This window comes from Podarcis erhardii (assembly GCF_964252035.2).
Source record: "Podarcis erhardii genome assembly, chromosome: 5".
In the NCBI taxonomy this organism is placed as follows: domain Eukaryota; kingdom Metazoa; phylum Chordata; class Lepidosauria; order Squamata; family Lacertidae; genus Podarcis; species Podarcis erhardii.
Window position 1 is genome coordinate 32,490,269 of NC_138509.1, and position 21,971 is coordinate 32,512,239.

Consider the following 21,971-nt stretch of genomic DNA (forward strand, 5'->3'; position numbering starts at 1 on the left):
CCTTGGTTTACGAACTTCCGTTCCGGAGGTCCGTTCTTAAACCAAAGCATTCTTAAACCAAGGCATGCTTTCCCAAAGCAGCGGGGGACTCAATTTACAAATGGAACACACTCAACAGGAAGCAAAACATGTTCTCATTCCAAGGCAAAATTCACAAACCAAAACTCCTACTTCCCGGTTTGCAGCGTTCTTAATCCAAATTGTTCATAAACTAAGCTGTGCTTAAACCAAGGTACCACTGTACTGCTGTTTTCAAAACAGGACCATGTTGCAATAAATGACCAACAGTTAGATATCAACAGCTATATATGCTGATCACATGCATAGCTTCAATCTTTTCTCTTCTTAAGAACATTTTATAGGAAAGCAGGTGCCACAGCCTCAATCTAGTTTACGGGTATATGAACCCAGGTGGAGAGAGAATTAATGATTCTGCCTCCCTGTTTCCATCAGGCAAACATAGGTACCTAAGCAGAGGCTCTAGGCTAGTTGGGATAACAGCTGCAAAACTGCATGGATAGAGAAGAGCCCATTCAGGCAGTTTCAGATATTCCAACAGAGCAAATAAGTGCAGCAAGGAAGATTTCTGGAAATAAGTAGCAATAACTTTGTTGATTAGAATTTGGGTGGTTGAGAATGCATGTTAATCAAATGAAAGGGAGGTAGCAAGCTGGAGGGATCAATTTTTTGCCTTCACATAGGAGATTATTTCAGACCCGTGCTATTTTAAATCTGAAACTCCAGTCCAGACGAAATAGGAGTGTCTGCTATTTCTAGATCTACCTTGCACGAGCATCATATTCGCTATTGCATTACTACGACAGAGGCTGTAGCAGTGAATATAATATAAATCAAGCTAGATCACAGTTGTGTAGTATGGACAAACTAGACATTTGAAAGTACGTATGGATTGTTTGAGTAGTTATGAAATTTAGGACTATATCCAACAACTTTTAACATGATAGCCTTCAGTGGCCGATCTTGTACAGATACATACCCTTTTTTAATTTAACCTTATAGGTCTTCTGCAAAATGGGCTGAAGCAAAATTTGTAGCAAATACCAAAAGGTTTAGTTCAAAGAAATTGAGATTTTATAAAATTGAGGCAGAGTGTGTGGTTCCATCAGTAGCCTGAATACAATATTTCAGGGTGCCTCCCCTCACAGTTATAGTGTGATATCATGTGAATGAACCCCTGTCAGTTGTTTCCACTTGGGATGTCTCCTACGCAGTCTGGGAAGCCAGTTGTCAACAAACCAACCATCACGTATGAAAGGGTATCTACAGTTCCACTCATTCCAACAGCAAACAGTTGGTTGAGCCTTGAGGGATTGGAGATGCAGCAAAGAGTACCAACCAGCTGTTTGGGGGCAGGGCCATTATTCAGTGGTAGAGCACCCCGAAGGGGCCTGATTCAGTCCCCAGCATCTCCAGGGAGGGCTAGGAATGTCTCCTATCAGAGACCCTGAGAACTACTGTCAATGAGTGAAGACACATTACTCTGCTAGACAGGCCAATGGTCTGGCTCAGTATAAGGTAGCTTCCCATGTCCCCTACCCAGCAATAATAGCGAACGTCTTGAAGGAAATATCTACATGTCTGCCAGCCCATATATCTGCAGGTATGCTGATGCTGGTGTTGGTGGCAGTGGTCCATTCATAAAAAAGATTTAGAAAAATCACCACTGGAAAGTACAGCAATGGAGAACCACCCCCACTAGCATCAATTCCAAAATGTATGAGGCAAGATAGCATGGCAGAAGAAAAGTCAATGTACAGGAAACGTGTCAGTTTGGGTAGTTCAGTGAAGCCATTTGATTTGTGGTAGCATGGTAATTACAGCATATTGGAGCAATCTCCTCTATATACAGCATTGTACTTAAGCAATGGAAGAGGAAATTGTTCTTTCCAAGTAGCTAGTTGCTGTCCTCTGAATAAATTGATTCCTACCTTAATGCAGAGCAACAAGAGGATGTTCGCTGGCAACTCAAGTAATGAGCCATCCTTTTCTCTTAAGGAGCTCCAGGCTGAGTCAGTGCAGATGTTGCTGCAGTCCCCTCTGTAGCAAGCTGCTCATCCGAGTGGTCTATTCAAGATTGCAAGGCTATTTCTGAGATTAGAAAAACTGCATTCCCTTACCCGCAGTTGTGGAAGTAGCCCCATCTATTGTATGCCCTTACTCCAGAGAGAAGAACATATCACAGATATTTGACAATGTACTGTTTCAAGGTAAACATCAGCTACCATATTCCAAGTCACTTTTTCTTTTTCACACTGAACAAGACGTTAGAGGTGCTATAGGTATGGGCTTAACACACTGCGAAGCTCCTGAAAACTAATGGCTTCTATTAATAATTTAATTTAGAAATTTAAAAGCCGTAGTCCTAAATATCCTTATTTGCAAGTAAGCACTTTTCAAAAGGAGCCTCGCTGCTGCATGGAGAAGTTTAAGATAAAAGTGCAGCTGTAAGCTTCATAGAATAGTTAGGCTTTTAAAATTTTATATGAAGATTTAGATTGCAGTGGCTGAAGGTTAGAGTTTAGCAATATTGTCCATGCATTTTGCAGTAAGTAGATGGCCATGACCATAAAAAGATTTTAAAATTAATTTATTAACTGCCATTTGTGGGAGTATTCAGTAATTGTGCCATTATGGCTCCATCAGAATGAAATTCAGATTTCCTAGTTAAATAAGTTAAGTGTGAAACAGATGCAGCAGGTTTTACGTGGAATTGTATGTGAATTCTGTTGTCGTATGGGGTTGTTTGAATAAGCAGTTCAAGGCAGAAATGTGCAATTGTTGTGGATTAACCAATATTTTAAGCAGGACCAAGGAGTCCTGCTTAAGCGTTCCCTAACGTAGTTACTCTTTCAGCCCGCAAACATTTTCCTCTGTCTCTGCTTCTGCCATTTTGCTTGTATAAAATGTACCAAAATGTTTTTAGTTGTTTCTGCTGGGATTCCTAAAAGATGTACCAGTATCACTTTGATTCTGGTTGCTGGCGATTCACTCTTATTGCTGTGCTTCTTTCTTAGATAATGTTTTGCATTTTGAATCTTTTTGCGGCCTGTTAGCACACTCACACCCTTGGCTTAAAATGGAAATTAATTCCTATCAGGGCTATTGAAAATGAGGTGTTGGAACTCACCATGAACGCCTACCTTGTTCTCTTAGAATGGCAATGGTGCCCACCTGAGAGGTGCTGGAACTAAGTTCCGGTGAGTTCCAGCTGAAAAAAGCCCTGCTTATAGTACTGTTTAAAGATTTTGTGACTTGCAAACAATTCCATTCTCTCTCCCCACCCACCGGCTTTAAATTCAGATGAGCAAAAAATTGTAAGGTATGGGGAATTGGCTTGTGAACTGTATCCATACTGAATGACAGATGGCAACAAGAAGTATATCTCCTGAAAGGTTCTACCAGTTCATTGTCTTCCCTACAGTAGGATGTTGCTAGATTGGTGTCCTGGCATGGGTCATCTGAAATAACCTAGCACTTGCTGTTTTTCTTAATAAATCTTTCCTTCCTGTTTTCCTTTGCTAGGCACACCAAAGGCTTTCTCCTTGGCAGACCATGAGAGTGGTCTATTGCAGTACTGTAGTGCCCTCTGATGGTGAGTACAATAAATAAATTTCTTCAAGACAAGATTCCTACCCCAATGCTCAAAGATTGTGTGTCTGTATTGGTATTTTTTAAAATCAAGGGTGTGCCTCAGTACTTTCCCCCCACAGAAGTTGTGGCAAGTGAGGTTCACTTGTAGGCAGAAGCACTTCAAAATTTGATGAAATGGTTTGCTGGTTAAAATAAATATCTTTACCTACTATAACATTCTTGCACTGCTTTGTTGCAAGAAGGCAGTGGTACGCGATTTTCTTTGCCACTTACCTTTTTCTCTTTTTGCCCATTCTTAAATTAGAGGAGGATCTTTTCCCATTGTTTGTTTTGATCTTGGTGACTTCATGTCACCTTACCAGCTTTGTTTAGGGCTACCTTTTCAAGGTCAACTCCATGCCTTGAAGGTCAGTCAGAATTCTTCTTGCAGAGATTCAGAATGACGCTTAGCTGTGTTTGGACTTCTGCTTCAAAAACCAACTTGAAACATATCACTTCCATTTTCCTATTTTAAATTCATTTTTCTTCTTTGCTTTGCATATGTACCTTTCACAACTGATACTTTAAAGAGCTTTAGCGTTTCCTGCATCTTAGTTTGAGTTTGAAACCAATATGGCTAGTATGCATATGTGGTCTTAAAGCAACAGGCTTTGGTTTTCTTTGCTGTAGGTTCATGTCCTCTCCAAAAATGTGTAATTTCCGGACTAAAGACATTCATGGCAGCTGTTGCCCCAGTTTCCTTAGTTGTATTTGAGTAAGAGGAGTTGTGGCTGTAGTTGCTCAAAATAGCCTCTCCCAACTCTCTGGCTGGGGCTCATCTGGTCCTGGGAATGTTGCAAAGGAGTTCTGAGGTCAATGTAGAGTCTACAGATTCATACAGAAACATTGTGCGTGGCAAAAAGCCAGTGAGATTTTCAGCTAGCCAGAACAATTATTTTAAAAACAAAACGCCTTCACCCTCTCCCTTCACAGTCCTCCAACAGAAGCTGTAGCCTCTGAACCATGTAGTCAAATCTCTGGCATTGCCCCATTGTTAAAATGTTACTGAATTATTTGAGCTGTTGTAAGGTAGAGTCAGCTAGATGCTGTGTGTATTGAGCTTATATTTCCCCTTGTTTTTATCTAGTGTTACAGACTGTGTACCTGTCATACTGATGTTAAACCTGAAGTATCCTGTCCACTGTCCACTTGGGCACTTGAAACATGGCTGTTACCCCACCAAAAAATAGTTGATCAGCAGATCAGCGCTCAGAACTGTTCTGTATTTATTTTAAGTATGCTAAATTTTTTGAAATGATTTTCTACTTAGTAGTGAACTCGCATTTTTAAACTACAGAGAGAGGGAGAGGGAGGGAGGGAGTTTAAAATGCTAACCAAAGAGAAAAATATTTCAAAACCTTTGGGATACATTAAGCTGTTTCCAATAGTACCTTGTTAAAACTGAGTTCAAGAAAAAATCGGCCATTAAGAATAGATTGTGAGATTTCTATAATTTCATTACTAAGATGGTATTTTCAGTAGAGAGATTTTTTTTAAATGCAAAAAGAATCATTTCTTCACTTAGATGGCGGAAAGCTCCTGGCGATGAATGTTATTGTTATTTATTAAATTTAAGCACCACCCTTCGTCTGAAGATCGCAGGGCAGTTTACAGCATAAAAATACAAAATGAAGACACAAAATACCATAATAGCAACAACAGCCAATAACCCCTCTCCTACAAACACATTTTAAAGACCACAGATGGTTTAATCAGCCAAAGGCCAGGTTATAGATGAATGTTTATTATTGTTCTTGGGTGTCTTTTGTGTTGGTATTTTTTTTAAAGAGAAGTTAAAATTATTTGCCTAAATATTGAAGCATCTTACATGGGCCATTGAATAACAAGACAGATGCTTGTTACTGGTGTTTTCTGTAGATCGGACTTTGCATACAAAGTCTATGTGGCATTTTTAATTATTATTATTATTTGCTTTTGAGAATGGCATTGCTGTTGCACACAAACTTTCAAGTTCCCCCAAATGAGTCCTAGAACCAGCTGCTGGAACCTCTGCTTTATGAATTTAGTAATAGTGTTTATTTTAAATTACATGATATACTTGAAGTAATCTGTTTGGAATGTCTGCTTCCCTGCCCCCAGACGTTACAGTGGTTTATCAAAACGGGTTACCTGTAATATCTGTGAATCTTCCATCCCGGCGTGAGCGGTGCCAGTTTACACTTAAGCCTATATCGGATTCTGTTGGGGTATTCTTACGGCAACTACAAGCAGAAGACCGGGGAATCGACCGGGTTGCCATTTACTCACCAGGTACCACTCAGCATTACTGAAGCAATTGGATGAACACCTACAATACAATGTTAGATTCTGCACTTGTTTTCTGTGCTTATAGTTCCTTTAGTTTGTTAATGCATTTTCATCAAAACTGCTTGTAAAACTGATATGGATGTTATATCATATTAGCAGTATTTCACATGTCCTGTAAAACTGTTATGTTGAGGGTGGGGGTGAAGATAATCCACACTCTAGAAAATGTCGTCTCTTTGATGTTTTCTTAGGCATACCTAAGATTCACAATGTATAAGCTCGTTTAATAAAAAGGATACTTGGTTTCTTGTGGCTACAGTTAACTACAGTACTGGTCACTTTTATTTCTTTGGCATAGCAGGTCTTGTGATATAATTTGATTTCTAGATGAGGTAGTTAGAACATAAGCATTTAATTCTGTGCTGCCTACTACTAGGCCTGTAGAGGTTGGTTCTAGGTTCTAGGTAAGAGGTTGGCTCTATCTTCTTTGATTATTGGAAAAAACACAAACTATAGTTTACCAAGCGGATAACAAACAAATGGGATAGCTCTACATAAGGATGGCGTTAACCTGTGTGCTAGAATACTGGTTGTGACAAAGACTTAGGCAGAGAGTGGGGTTCAGCATCCCAAATTGCTGCTACTCCAGCTTAAATCCTACCCCACTTCAAACCATTTTGGGAACATTCTAACACATAGGCCTGCCATTGCAATTCACACATATCAAGGATACCTCATATTTTGGGAAGCTTTCGTTTTACAAATTTGAAGCTGCGGGTTGCACTCCTGGAAATGTGTTGTGAATTTAATATATATATATTTACAAAGTATTCTACACTGTTTTGCACTGGAATGCAGTACATTGATATTAATTTCTGGATAGTTCTTAATAGAATCTTTTCCCTCTTTCCCCTTTCAGATGGGACACGTGTTGCCTCTTCAACAGGCATAGATCTCCTACTCATGGATGATTTCAAACTAGTAATTAATGACTTGACTTACCATGTTCGTCCACCAAAGAGAGGTAACGACTTCATGCAGTTGGGATGTATTTCCAGAAGTCATTTTTGGGAAAACCCTCCATCTAGCAATTTTTAAAAAAGATCATTTCATCCATACTGAAAAAGACTAGTTGATGGTTCATCTTCCGCGAACCTATGCATTCAGAATTCTGAGCAGATCATTCTTTCCCTGACCGTCAGGATGTGAAGATAACTGTGAAAACATTCCAACAGCTTCTCCAGCATCTCTAAGGCAGAACTATTGTGACTTGCCTAGTTCTTTGCTCCACCCCCCCAAGTCTCCAGTCACGTCTCTCCCACACACACACCCCGCTACACACATCCATTCTTATGGCCTCCTCTCATTCATACTTCTCATCCTTAATTTTTTTTAAATCTCAGTTTCTATAAGAAGGACTTCAACTTAAAGAAATGACAGTCTGGTAGAGAGAGCCCACGATCCAGGTGGCAAATTAATGTCCTCTCTTATAAGAGATTCCTCTAGGGTAAAGGATGTTGGGGGGACGGGGCACCCCATATAGATCACTGAATGTATGACAGGTGTATTGATCTTATGATCACTTGACTTCCGGCTGCCCACATTGTTGTTACTACCATGGAACCTCGGTTTTTGAGCATCTTGGAAGTTGAACATTTCGGCTTTCGAATGCAGAAAACCCGAAAGTAACTGCTTCAGTTTTCAAACAATTTTCAGAAACCTAACATGTTACACGGCTTCCGTTTTGAGTTTCCCTATTGTATTGAAGCTTCTGCTTTCAGTTTTTGAACATTTCGGAAGTCGAACGGTAGTCGAACGGTCTTCTGGAACAGATTACGTTCGCAAACCGAGGTTCCACTGTATAAGGCAGCTTGTTAGTCTGCTAGGGATTCTTTGGGAAGTGCCAACGCAACAAACACGAGCTTCAATTCAAAGAACAGGAAGCAGTATTCTGCTCATGGAACAGGGTTTTTCCATCTCTTTCTACCTCCCCACTGCAGTCCCCAGCACCTCCTGAGAAGCTGCTCTTGAAGGTCAGGGGAACCTCAAGAATGGTATGTTCTATGTATGGGGAGATAGAGAGAGAGATGCTAGTCAGTGGAACCACCAACACTTCCTAGTTTGTGTAAACTGTAATTCCTCTCTGCTTTGGAACAAAAGTAGTGATGAATTTTAGGTTCCAAAATGCAGCACATCGCTAGGGCAAAAATCAGGTATATTAATAAAACTATGCTATCAGCCATGTGGCAAATGTGACTTTGAATATTTAAAAAGGCAGCAAAAATGATTAACTGGCAACTTCACCTACCATCTGCTGAAATCCTGGGTCTTGATTTGGCCTAGGAGTTCAAGCCAAGTGCTCTTCACAATGTCAAGCACTTCTGAGATTTTGGTTTTGCTGTTTGCTGGAACTTATCTGTGAAATTCTTAAAAATTGAATGTCGCCAAAAAAATTGATTGCATGGCTGTGCCCACAAATAACAGGGGAGGTCCTGTGTAATAATAAGGAGTGAAAGGTTAATCATACTTCTGAAAAGAGAAGCAGTTGCAAAATACAGATGAGACCAAAGGAGAACCTGATGAGACAGAAGAGGTCTTGGTTCAATTTCAGGGAACAATAAGACCATTAATAAAATGTTGTGTGGACTGTGAGGGCCCTTTGAATCTTCCAGCCTTCCCCAACCCCCTGCCCTCCAAACATTATGGACTTCTATCAGCCTCAGCCAGCATGGGAAATAGGAAGGGATAGTGAGAGTTTTAGTTCAAAACATCTGGAAGGCCCCAGGTCAAGGAAGACTGATTTAGTCTTTCTCATGTTCTGTCATGGAGGAACTTCTCATTAGGTATAAAAAGTACCCATTCTTAGAACATTAATATGTAACTATGACTGAGTTTCCAATGTAGGAGGCATAAGCTGGAATTTAGTTTTATTTAAATCCAGACATAAAAGCTTTCTCAGAACATAGAGAAGTGATTCCTTCATGGTGCTAAATATTGTAGGAACAGCAGTAGTTTTAGGCCTGTAAACCTGAACATCAGATCTGTTTCTTAAGATGTATACTGCTACCTGATTCTGGAAATAAAAGGTTAATCATGTGTACCAGTTCCATCACTTTTCCCTTGTGCATGGTTCATCACCATCACTTTTGATTTGTATACCATCTTTCTATCTTACAATACCCAAGGATGTACACCTTATAACAATCTAATGCAATGCAAAAATGTGATAATAAAACATAAGTTTAAAATAAGCAACCTACATCAAATAATAGCAATCATTAGAACAGTATAAAGGTAAAGGGACCCCTGACCATTAGGTCCAGTCGTGACCGACTCTGGGGTTGCCGCGCTCATCTCGCTTTATTGGCCGAGGGAGCCGGCGTACAGCTTCCGGGCCATGTGGCCAGCATGACTAAGCCGCTTCTGGCGAACCAGAGCAGCGCACCAAAACGCCGTTTACCTTCCCGCCAGAGTGGTACCTATTTATCTACTTGCACTTTGACGTGCTTTCGAACTGCTAGATTGGCAGGAGCAGGGACTGAGCAACGGGAGCTCACCCTGTCGCAGGGATTCGAACTGCCGACATTCTAATCGGCAAGTCCTAGACTTTGTGGTTTAACCCACAGCGCCACCCGCGTCCCGTTAGAATAGTATAAAATAATATTAAATATCAACATATAAAAATTAAACAGAAACCTTCTCTTAACAATTACAATAAATAATTTCTAAACTACAATCAATAAAACAACAGCAAGCCACAGTGCATAAAATAATACAATACAAATTGAGAAGCAGAGACTGGAGGGTGGGGCAAGGCAGGTGGAAGAAGACCTTGCCTAATGAAGTCTCTCCCCTCACATGTTAAATTAGTTTGACTTACTTCTTGGCTAGATTGAAGCATATTAATATAAACACATATTGTAGTTAATAAAACCCTGGTATTTATACCTTTTGTGTGTATTGATAGAGAAGATTAGAGCTTGCAGGAATTGCTGTGGTTCAAATGTTGTGCTGCCTCCATCTCTGCTGAACTGATGTCTGTCAAACTTGGCTTGTTTTGTAGATTCACTGAGAATTAACAAAGGCAAGCTAAACCTGAAGACTGTGTGCTGAAATTTACTGCTTGCAAGGTTCTATATATTTTAGTTTGCGTTGTCTTGACAAAATTTACAATATCTAATTGTTAGGTAGAAACACTCAGCAAAGGTGTTTTCATTAACCTTAACAACATTAACATTAACCGTGTGATAAATGTACAAACTTGTAAACAGTATTATTGAAAGAATGTGGTTACAATAGGTGGCTATGCAATATGAAATATCAGATAAGTGTTGATTTTGTTGCCTTCTCAGACTTGATTATCCTAATTAATTTGTGCATGAAGTACCAGTTCACTATAGTTACCTTAAATTGATTTGCGTGTTCAGATCCCGAGACCTCGCTAATAAATAAAGACACATTTGACTCAAATTTTTGTTTTGTTTTTGGCAGAATTTAGGCCACAACTTTAATGATTACAGATAAGTGAGTGGTTGCATAGACTCTGTTTCAACTAGCTACCTACGCCCACGGTAGGTAGCGTTGACCCAGGGTGCATCATAGGACAGCCAAGGACAAACACCTGGGGAAAGTCAAGAGCCTGGGAGCAGACTCTGTCCCCTCCCCAGATGCTCCCCGGGACACAGGCACAAGCACAACCCCCTACTGGGAGTTGACCAAACCAATCTGAGTTCTTGGATTCCTTTAACAGAATACCCTTCACATAGGGATTGGCACAGCTCCGCATCCCCATCCACCTTGAACCAGTGCCTATCCACAACCTGACAAGTTGTGACGATTTGCTACGCGGCAGGCAAAATGCAAATGGCCACGGCCAATCAGTCAAGTGGGGAAATTCCTACCATGCTCCTGTCCCAACGACAGATGACACATGATGGCATGGCAAGGTCAATTGCTGAATAAACGCTAAATATAGGGAGAGGTGGGTGGGTGTTCCAATGCATGAGCGAAAAGAGGAAACTCTACGACACGTGCATGGGTATATATAGGTCCCTCAAACCGTCTGCCTTCTTTTTCATTGGCCAAATTGAACCCAGCAATGAGGGACCACCAATCAGGTGTTGTGGCTATCCAAACGATCCCACCCACAACCTTGGGTCAGTCACGTTGATCTCACCGCAACACATGCCCTCTGTGAGGAAGACCCGATTTAGACCAGACAGTCACTGGTATTAATAAACATTGAGTACTAAATTCTGGCGTCTCCATTTGGCCTATTACATTTTCATTTCCCCTAGTAATAATAATAATATCATAATAATAATTTATTATTTATACCCCGCCCATCTGGCTGGGTTTCCCCAGCCACTTTGGGCGGCTTCCAACAGAATATTAAAATACAATAGTCTATTAAACATTAAAAGCTTCCCTAAACAGGGCTGCCTTCAGATGTCTTCTAAAAGTCTGGTAGTTGTTCTCTTTGACATCTGATAGGAGGGCGTTCCACAGGGTGGGTGCCACTACCGAGAAGGCCCTCTGCCTGGTTCCCTGTAACTTGGCTTCTCGCAGTGAGGGAACCACCAGAAGGCCGTTAGCGCAGGGCCTCAGTGTCCGGGCAGCACGATGGGGGGTGGAGACGCTCCTAGGCTCTTCTTCAAAACCATTGTGCACCCTTGTTACTGGAACCCAGTTGTTTGTATCAGTGGGAGATGCAAGTTACCTTAGGGAAGCAGAGGAGAACGCAGTGTGAGGCCATGGCCTAATAGTAAAATTAGATTTTGAAATATTAAAGTGAAGTACTTGGTAGAGATGTAAAGGTCCACAAAACCATTGGAAAAATTCAGGGGTCTCCCCTCCCCCACTTCCCAGTGACACCTCCCCTTCCAGTTTTTCCAAAGACTTTGGGGGATCTTGGAAAAACTTGCTCTGAAACGTTTTCTCTTTTGGAAGGAGCTAACTACTTTTTAATACAAGTTTCTATTCACTCAAAATGTGCAGCATGAAGATTTTTATGGAAGAGAATCTGCAGCATTTGAGCAATAATTTATGTGTATTGTGTAGACATATACATTCACATTAGGACACGGGTGACACTGTGGGTAAAACCTCAGCGCCTAGGACTTGCCGATCGCATGGTCGGCGGTTTGAATCCCCGCGGCGGAGTGCGCTCCCGTCGTTCGGTCCCAGCGCCTGCCAACCTAGCAGTTCGAAAGCACCCCCGGGTGCAAGTAGATAAATAGGGACCACTTACCAGCGGGAAGGTAAACGGCGTTCCGTGTGCTGCGCTGGTTTGCCAGATGCAGCTTGTCACGCTGGCCACGTGACCCAGAAGTGTCTGCGGACAGCGCTGGCTCCCGGCCTATAGAGTGAGATGAGCGCACAACCCTAGAGTCTGGCAAGACTGGCCCGTACGGGCAGGGGTACCTTTACCTTTTTATACATTCACATTAGCTTGTACAAAACCAACAGTGCAGTCCTATACATCCTTACTCTGAAGTAATTACCAGTGAGTTCAGTGGTTTCTGCCTAGTGGGTGGGTATAGGATTGCAACCTTATATATTTATATGTTTATAGATGCAAACCTGTGTGGAACTTAAGGAGAGTGGGTTCTGACTGAACCTGCATGGAATGCTTTGTAAAATTCAGGAATATGCCAAATAGTACAGTTTTATGTGCTAATGATCCATTTTATATTTATATATTAAGCAGAAAAAACTATTTAATAAATAAGTTCAATATATTCAATAAATAAATTGCATATATTCAATAAAGACGTGGCATATATTTCCATTTTCCCCAGCTTCTCCTGGGAAGGTAGGGTCAGGAGGGATAGTTTTTTACATGGCTTCAAAATTTATGCTAATTTTTCATCAGTAGTCCTAGACCTTCCTCTTCCTCTTATTGCTGATGATGAAAAATGATCCAGTATATTTTTTCGATTACACACACACACACACACACAACATACACAAACACACACACAATTGCAAGCAAAGTCCTAATTCCAGTGTTTGGAATTAACGAGCATAAAAGAACATGGTTATTCATATTTGGTGTGTATCTTTAAACATTAGTCTCCACTGAGCCTTTGTTTGAAGCAGGGTGTCATTTTCTTATTTTATTTGGTTCTGTAAATGTCAGTGCAGTGAGAGCAGTTTTTCATTTCGGTTCTAATAAGCTGTTAGAGGCATAAGCACTGTGAAAAACAGAATGTTAAAAAGTCCTGTTTGCTTCTTTAGACCTCTTAAGCCACGAAGATGCAACCACGCTGAATGATGTGAAGACATTGGTTCAGCAGCTATATACCACACTGTGCATCGAGGAACACCAGCTGAATAAGGAGAAGGAGCTCGTTAGACGGCTAGAAGACCTCAAGCAGCAACTAGCGCCCCTGGAGAAGGTGAGAACCTCTCTTCATTGAGTGACATCCTAAGCTGCTTTGATGAGTGGCTCAGTCGATGGCATAGCACAAATTGCATTGTAAGCTAGCAATAAATGCAGTTGAAAAAGTAGAGCTTAATAGCTTTGTGTTGCTAGTTGGATTTGTAGCCTAAAGGGAAACCTACTTTATGCAATTCTTTCTGATCTTTGTCAGAGCACGGAACTATTAAATGGGTTCCAAGTGAGTTATTTTTCATCTGCGAAATGAGTTTTTGGCACTAATATTAAGCATTTCAGGGTAAATCCACAATGCAGTTCAGATTTAAACATAAAGATCCTTGCCAATGTAAATACGCTATACATATTGCACATGTCACAGTAGTCACCTGGGTCCTGTCCCCCAGACTTTGTTTACATAGAGTGATTCCTTTGGTGGTGCTATGAACTCTAAACTACAGCCCTTTGGCATTTGCCTGTAATAAATTACTCTGAAACTGTGTGGGGTCCGTTTTTCAAGCTCCTCCATCACAAACCACCAAGAAAGTAAGTGGATCAGCTCAGTTGCTGTTGCATTAGTTTGTCCATCATGCTTGCTCTTTAAAATTTATAGTCTATGCCTTAAAATCAAGGCTACTTTCAAAATGTAAAACACCTACGAAAAAAGCATTACAATTGATTCAAGAGTTTGGTCGGGTAGCGGGATTTAAGTTAAACAAGCAGAAAACTAAGGTATTGGGGAAAAACTTGACAGTTACAGAGTCAGAACGGTTTCAGAAAGAGACAGAGTTGAATGTGGTTAAAAAAGTAAAATATCTAGGGGTAAATATAACAGCAAAAAATCTGAGTCTATTTAAAGATAATTATGAGAAATGCTGGGCAGAAATTAAGAGAGATTTAGATAGTTGGACAAGATTGAAACTTTCCTTGTTAGGCCGAATTGCTGCTATTAAGATGAATGTATTGCCAAAAATGCTGTTTTTGTTTCAAACATTACAGATTGTGGACAAAACAGAGTGCTTTCGGAAGTGGCAGAGAGATATTTCCAAATTTGTCTGGCAGGGCAAAAAGCCCAGAATTAAGTTTAAGATATTAACTGATGCGAAAGAAAGAGGGGGCTTTGCCCTGCCAGACTTAAGGCTGTATTATGAATCAGCAGCTTTCTGCTGGTTGAAAGATTGGCTGCTTCTCGAGGACACTGATGTACTAGATTTGGAAGGTTTTGACAATGCGTTTGGCTGGCATGCATATTTATGGTATGACAAGGTTAAGATTAATAAGAATTTCAAGAACCATATTGTCAGAAAAGCAGTGTTTAATGTCTGGACAAAATACAAAGACTTATTGGAAAATAAAACTCCAAGGTGGCTTTCACCATTGGAAGCTAAGGCCCGGAAAAGACTCAATATGGAGGCCAAATGGCCGAAGTATTGGGAAATATTAGAAAAAGATGGAGATAACTGGAAATTGCAGAGTCAGGAGAAAATGAAAGACAAAGTGCTAGATTGGTTACACTATGCTCAGATTAAAGAAGTTTTTAAACTTGATAAAAAGTTAGGATTCCAGGTGGAAAAATCGAAGTTAGAAACGGAACTGTTAGAGCCTAAGACTAAGGTACTCTCAAGAATGTATAACTTGCTGTTAAAATGGAACACACAAGATGAAATGGTTAAATCGGCTATGATAAAGTGGGCACAGGACATTGGGTATAATATTATGTTTGAGGACTGGGAAAAGTTATGGACTACTGGGCTGAATTTCACTGCATGTAATGCTTTGAAAGAAAATGTAATGAAAATGATATATAGATGGTACATGACCCCAGTCAAACTTGCAAAAATATACCACTTGTCTCATAATAAGTGTTGGAAATGTAAGGAAAATGAAGGAACGTTCTTTCACCTTTGGTGGACTTGCCCCAAAGTGAAGGCTTTCTGGGAAATGATATATAATGAGCTGAAAAAGGTATTTAAGTATACCTTCCTTAAGAAACCAGAGGCCTTTCTTTTGGGTATTGTTGGCCAAGGGGAGTTAAAGAAGGATCGAACATTTTTTATGTATGCAACAACAGCAGCAAGGATACTCGTTGCCAAGCATTGGAAAACTCAAGATATACCCACACTGGAAGAATGGCAGATGCAACTGATAGACTATATGGAATTGGCCGAGATGACGGGCAGAATCCGAGACCTGGGAGAGGAGACGGTGGAAGAAGACTGGAAAAAATTTAAGATTTATCTGCAAAAATATTGTAAATTGTATGAATGTTAAGCAGGATGCTTGATCATAAACAATTTGGCACCATCGGAACAGATGAAGTGAATTATGAAGATAAGTTAAATTTACGAAAAAATCACTTTTTAAGATAACTATTAGGCTAAGCTTAATGTTTTAATAGAGTGAAATGAATATATCTAAAATTTAAGATATAACATTGGAAAACTAGATTGTAAGGTGGGGACAAGGTGATAAATTTGCTGGATTAATTTTTATAAATTTGGAACGCAGGAGCGGGAGATGTGAGGAAGTCCAAAGAGGATAAGAAAATATGTTATAAAATGTGATATTTTTGTATGTTTTGTTTTGTGTGTTGTAATAAAAAAACCCTTAATAAATATTATATAAAAAACAAAAAAACAAAGAGTGAAGAGAGAGCTGAACCACAAGTTCCAGCTTGGACAACACACTAAGGAATATGTATGGGCAGTCCTTGTAAGCTATACCATTGTACTTTGGTTCTCAAATTTAATCTGTCCCGGGAGTCCGTTTGACTTCCAAAAAGGTTCAAAAACCAAGGCGCAGCTTCAGATTGGCTGTAGGAACTTCAGTCTGCGTCGGACTTTCAGCTTCCAAAAAACATGCGCAAACCGGAACGCTCACTTCCGGATTTGAACAAATCGGAGCCGATTTGTTCGACAACTAAGGCGTTCAACTACCAAGGTACGACTGTAGTTTGGTTTAACATGTTGCATGAATCAGGTCAACGACAGCTTCTCTCCCACCTTGCATCCTTCTTTGCATGTGTATAATTTACATATAGGATTACATGTTTTTCTGGTTCCCCCCATTCTGTATCTATATATTGAGACAGAGCTTATGTGAGGGTCTTAAACAGTAAACAAAATGAAAAGGGATGCAGCAGGGGGTTGGTAGTCAACAGAAAGAAATGTTTCACAATATCAGCATTGAAAACACCAATCCTACTGTATGTGCTTATTTCGTGTTTAACGTTTGTTGAGAAGCAACAGCTCAACACAGTTTTGAACATTTTTGTCCTGCAGGTTAGGATGGAAATCCGCCGGAAAGCAGAGAAGAGGACCACATGGGTGCTGTGGGGTGGACTGGCTTACATGGCCACGCAGTTTGGAATTCTGGCCCGGCTCACTTGGTGGGAATACTCTTGGGACATTATGGAGCCGGTGACCTACTTCATCACATATGGCAGTGCCATGGCAATGTACGCATACTTCGTAGTAACGCGTCAGGTGAGGCTTGCTTTGGGTTTTATTCTACGTTATCCAGAAAACCCCATTCTCCTAAATATGACTTTTCCTTGTCTGTGCTGTTCTTTTCTTGAAAACGAGGGTGCCTACCCTGTGTACTTCTGAATCTTTGGCTGGTTTATCCATATACCATCATAATGTGACAAAAAATATGCAACATTAAGTGATGACGTGTGTGTGTGTGTGTGAGAGAGAGAGAGAGAGAGAGAGAGAACATAACATTCGGTTTGGGAGCGTCTCGAAAGCCGAACGTTTCAGAAGCCGAAGGCCGAAAACCCAGAAGTAATTGCTTATGTTTTTGAAGGCGCCTCAGAAGTCGAATGGCTTCTGAGGTGCGTTTCTCAATTTTCACCATAGACTGCCAACAACCCTTTGCACCTCAGTTGTTGAACGTTTTGGAAGTCAAACGGTCTTCCAGAACGGATTAGGTTCATCAACCAAGGTTCCACTGTATAACATTCAATTTATAACAGTTATAGCAACAGTCATAACTCACTGAGCATTAGTTGAGATGAGCACATTCCTTCATAAACCAAGGATCTGTTTCCTTCTGTTGCTCTGATGAACCACTGCACAGTTGTTGTTTTCAGAGTAGCAAAGGTGTCAAAACTTGCATGCTACTACATCCCAGAAGAGGCAAAAAGTTCAAACCCCCCCCCACCTTGCCATAGCTTAACTCCTTCACCTGAATCTAGCAATATGTAAAATGATAACTGGGTGATAGGCCAAAAAGACTTCACAGTTTATCACTCTTTAGCTGATAACAAGACTTGAGTTCATGGCTGTAGATAAGCTTCAATATTCTGTTATGCATTTATTGCCCACTTCCTATATTTAGCCAATGCAAGTATTAATTAATCAACAGTTTTATCCCCTTTCTTCCCACCCTCATATATTAATGCCTTCCTTTTTTCTTTTTTATTCAATCTTTGATTGCACAGGAGTATGTATACCCCGATGCCAGAGACCGCCAGTACTTATTATTTTTCCATAAAGGAGCCAGAAAGACGCGTTTTGATCTAGAAAAATACAATCAACTCAAGGATGCTATTGCTCAGGTAATGAAAGTAATTTCAACTAACGGGGGTGGGGTGGGAAGATGCTCTCCCATCCCATCCCAGTGTTGGATCTTGGTAACTGAGTGAGGCACTTTCCCACATTCTCTTATCACCATGTATTATGAAGTACAGCATATTATGGCAGGTGTTAATAATTCTGGCATAGATACTAAAGGTGGAATCCAACATTGTGCTCTTCCAGTCTGCCCTCTCCATCCCCCACACCGTTCTGAGGGTTCTCCCAACCCGCCCCCAAGCCAAATTAAGAGGCTACAGAGGGCGGAAAGGGGGGGAATCCCTGCTGTACAAGTGGAAGTCTTTGCTCTCAAGGCTTCTCCTGAAAGTGCTGGTTAGGTGGATCCTGCCCTAAGTTTAAATGGCTGATTTGAACCTGCAACAGTGCAGGTGGGGAAATGGAAGCCCCAGTTCTTGTCTTGCAGGGGCTAAAAGAGTAAATGGTTGCACACATCAAATCTCTCTTCTTCCCGGTGGATGAGTATGAGTAGCTGCTACCAAACCTTAAACCTTTTGCCCACCATATGTGAATGCATGTGATGGCAGTTTCATGTAGCTGGCATGCCTCAGCTGAGAATCCAACATGTGCATCAATGTCATGTGATAGCTGAGTGACTAATGGCCATGTGAGGTGCCCGTGGAATATGCCCTAATCTATCCATGGTTTATGGCTGTACAAATTACCTGCAGATAGTGAGTTTGTGGGACTCCCTTGGGTGGCTCACTGATGTTTATAGAAAAAGAGACCAAGAGTAGGGATGAGGAAATAGTCAGGGGCTGGCACTAGGATTGTATCTGATTTTTAGAGTTGCCAGCTGCCCATCATTTTCCCAGTCTAGTCAGTAAAACCACCTCTACCATGGTCTATAATTCCAACGAACTTTACAGGGCTCTTCCTCTTAACACCAGGGCTGCACATCTGATACCTTGACCCTATTAGTGTCGGGGCTTGCCAGCATTTTTTTTAAACAGACTTGGCAAGACTTCTTACATTTATGAATGCTGTTCTTTCTGCCCCTGACATTAATCTTGGATTCTATAGAATGCTGTGTTGTCCGTTGTATACAGGAAATAAGCATTATCTGGTGGGAGGTGCGTGTGATCTCTAGGAAAGGGATAATCCATTTTTTCTGCCACTTTGGAAGTTACTGACTTTGCAGTTGCTGCAACTGAAATTGCTAAGTCTTTGGGGATAATGTTCAATCTACTTGGAGGGGGATTATTGCACTTAATTAGGGCTGGGTATTTTTTATTTCAATTGGATATATGTAAATAATCATAAAAATATTGTGTTTGTGTAATAATAATAATAATAATAATAATAATAATAATAATAATAATTTATTTATACCCCACCTATCTGGCTGGGTTTCCCCAGCCACTCGGGGCGGCTCCCAACCGAATATTAAAAACACGATAAAGCATCAAACGTTAAAAACTTCTCTAAACAGGGCTGCCTTCAGATGTCTTCTAAAAGTCAGAAAGTTGTTTATTTCCTTGACATCTGATCGGAGGGCATTCCACAGGGCGGGCACCCCTACCAAGAAGGCCCTCTGCCTGGTTCCCTGTAACCTCACTTCTCACAGTGAGGGAACCACCAGAAGGCCCTTGAAGCTGGACTTCAGTGTCCAGGCTGAATGATGTTGGTTCAGATGGTATCATCTACTTATTTTTCATAAAATTTCTATGAGTTATAGCCTCAACAATAAAGAGATCACATTACCTTACAGCAGGAGTCGTTAACCTGTAACCCCCAAGATGTTACTGAGGTACAGAACCCATCATTCCTGACAACTGGCTGTGACTGGTGGGACTTGTCATTCAGCAACATCTGGGGAGGGGTGTATTTCAGCACATTGTGGCAAAACGTGGTTCTTATAGCTTTCTGTCTCCCCCCCTTGATTTTCAGGCAGAATTGGATCTTAAGAGGCTTCGAGACCCCTTGCAGGTGCATTTGCCTGTCCGACAAATCAGCGATAAAGACTGACCAGCCCAGGTCCTCTGAACCCTGGCAGACTTGGCAAAACGGTTCATAGCTCTCGCCTCTTTAATTAAAGCATTGCTGGTGGAAGCTGGGAGGTCTTGCGGGGGTGGAGGGCTTTTTAATCATTCAAAGCAGAACAAGGACCATGGCTGGGGAGGGGTCAGTGTGTTCAACGAGAAGATCGGGCATTGTGGGATGTTAAGTCTTTTCAAAGGGCTTGACAAATACCGTCACATTTAAACGTTCTTTCTTCCTGGATGAAAATATATATTAAAAAGTCGGCATTTCATAAGCAGAATGTATAGGGGGCATATTTTTCCGGCTTTGCAGTGTCTGCCTCTTGATGATGCACCAGCAGCCTGCTAAGCTTTTTAAAAGACTTCTCCTCTTTCAAAATACCAATAATAAATAATAACAGTGCATCAAAAAAAAAAAAAAAAGGAAAGAAGAAGGGGGAAAAGCACCATCTTATGAAACTATGGCTGCTGATCCAATTGGCCCTACATGAACATGCACTCTAGATTGGACCTAGTGTGTCTCTTTTGTAACCTTCATGTGAAACTGCTTTCTACTTTAAAAGAAAACGAAGCAGACTTTCTCCTTCATGGGATGATTACATCACTATAATCAGTTTTATCGATATCACAAGCGGAATAACCCTTGCCCTGAACGTTTGATAATTGACACTTTGAATGACTTCCTACATTCTTAAACTTGAACATGTCCCACTGCCCTGGATGTACTTCTAGATATAAATGGTGATATTGCATGAGAGAATTTTTCATATTCAGTCTTAAGGGAGGGAAGTCTCCCCCTACTCTTTCCACCCCAGAATCTGGTAGCGACCTGGATTAATCAAATCACAAAGGTTGGTTTAAATATATATCAAATTGGGTACTTGACTCAAAACCATGACTCTTTACAGAAAAGCATTAGGACAGGTATAATTAAATGTGATGTTTGCATAGCAGAGTGAATGATGTGTCTTTCATGAAGTCGCCTGGTCTGGAGACTTTGTCAAAGGCCTGGAGTAGAAGACCACAGAGTTCCACATTGATTCACAAGCCCTTTCTTTCTTTGGTAGCTTTAAAAAGAACGCCCCGGTGCCTAGGAGCCAGGGTTTCTGCGGAGTAGCAGATTGCAAACTCCTTTTTTTATTATTGTTGTTATTATTTTAAAAGTTGAGGAAATGGCACTCCATCACCCTCCACTTCTTGCAAACCAACTGGGCGGTTCCGCCCCCTCTCCCCTGAGCGGATCTTGCATCCTGCATGGAGTGGAATCAGCCTTTTCTTATCATCCTGTGATAAATACTGTGGAGACAGGATGGAAGTTGCAGAAGGGCTCTAAGCTTAATTCGCAGAAAGGCCGGGTGTTTCCTTTCAGTTCACTACTTCTCACTGTGTCAAGGCGAGAGGCTCCCACTTTCTGGAGAAACCATGTTTTAAAGTGTACAAAATAAATATAAACCAGACGCCAGGTGCCTTGCAGATGTGGAAATGCAGACGGGACCGTTGCTGCCTCCTCTCACTCGATGGCATGTTGGACTGAATCGATGCATGTTCCAATGTGTTTTTTCTTTCTCTCTCTCTCTCTCCCCCCACCTTTGTCTTTCTGTTCTCAATTACATTTTTGATTTTTGATTTTTGTTGGTTTTTTTAAAAACAAAAACAAAAACAACCCTGTTTTATCCTCTTTGTATGCGGCATTTTAAAAAAGGAAGAAGATGAGCAGTCCTGTAGAGGAACATTTTATGTGTGTTTGGGGCGAGGGAGGGGCATGGAGAAAAAGTCCTTAAAAAATAAAGTAAAATACTGAACATGTGTAAAATCCTGTATCATTTATTAAATATGTATAAAAGAGCAATGTACTTCTGGAACAATAAATAACTATTCAGTTTTTGAACTGTTGTGTTGAAACTGATTTCTTCCCAGTTGAAAGGAGTGAATCGGTGTTTGCTAACTTTTGCCTGGCAGCCTGTTTGGGTCTTTTTCATTTACAAATAAGCCCAAACCAAGATGTCTCATGCTTTACAAAAATCATACAGGGATGGTACTTCTGTGTGGGAAACAACATTCATCCAATAGATCACAGTATGTAGCGGTACCTCTTAT

General features: G+C 40.8%; 1 protein-coding gene across 2 annotated transcripts in view; it reads left to right on the plus strand.

Moving 5' to 3' along the window:
• The window catches only part of MCU (mitochondrial calcium uniporter), an 86,173-nt gene extending 64,411 nt beyond the window's left edge, over positions 1-21,762 (plus strand). The window contains exons 2-8 of one of the 2 annotated variants that reach the window (XM_081861946.1): positions 3,544-3,613; positions 5,752-5,922; positions 6,839-6,943; positions 13,159-13,319; positions 16,579-16,782; positions 17,742-17,858; positions 19,787-21,762. In XM_081861946.1, coding sequence (XP_081718072.1) covers positions 3,544-3,613; positions 5,752-5,922; positions 6,839-6,943; positions 13,159-13,319; positions 16,579-16,782; positions 17,742-17,858; positions 19,787-19,909 — 951 coding nt within the window. In that variant the 3' untranslated portion in view covers positions 19,910-21,762. Of the gene's footprint in view, positions 1-3,543; positions 3,614-5,751; positions 5,923-6,838; positions 6,944-13,158; positions 13,320-16,578; positions 16,783-17,741; positions 17,859-19,782 lie in introns of both variants that reach the window. The other variant, XM_081861947.1, reaches the window with a different exon arrangement.
• Positions 21,763-21,971: the final 209 nt, after the last annotated feature.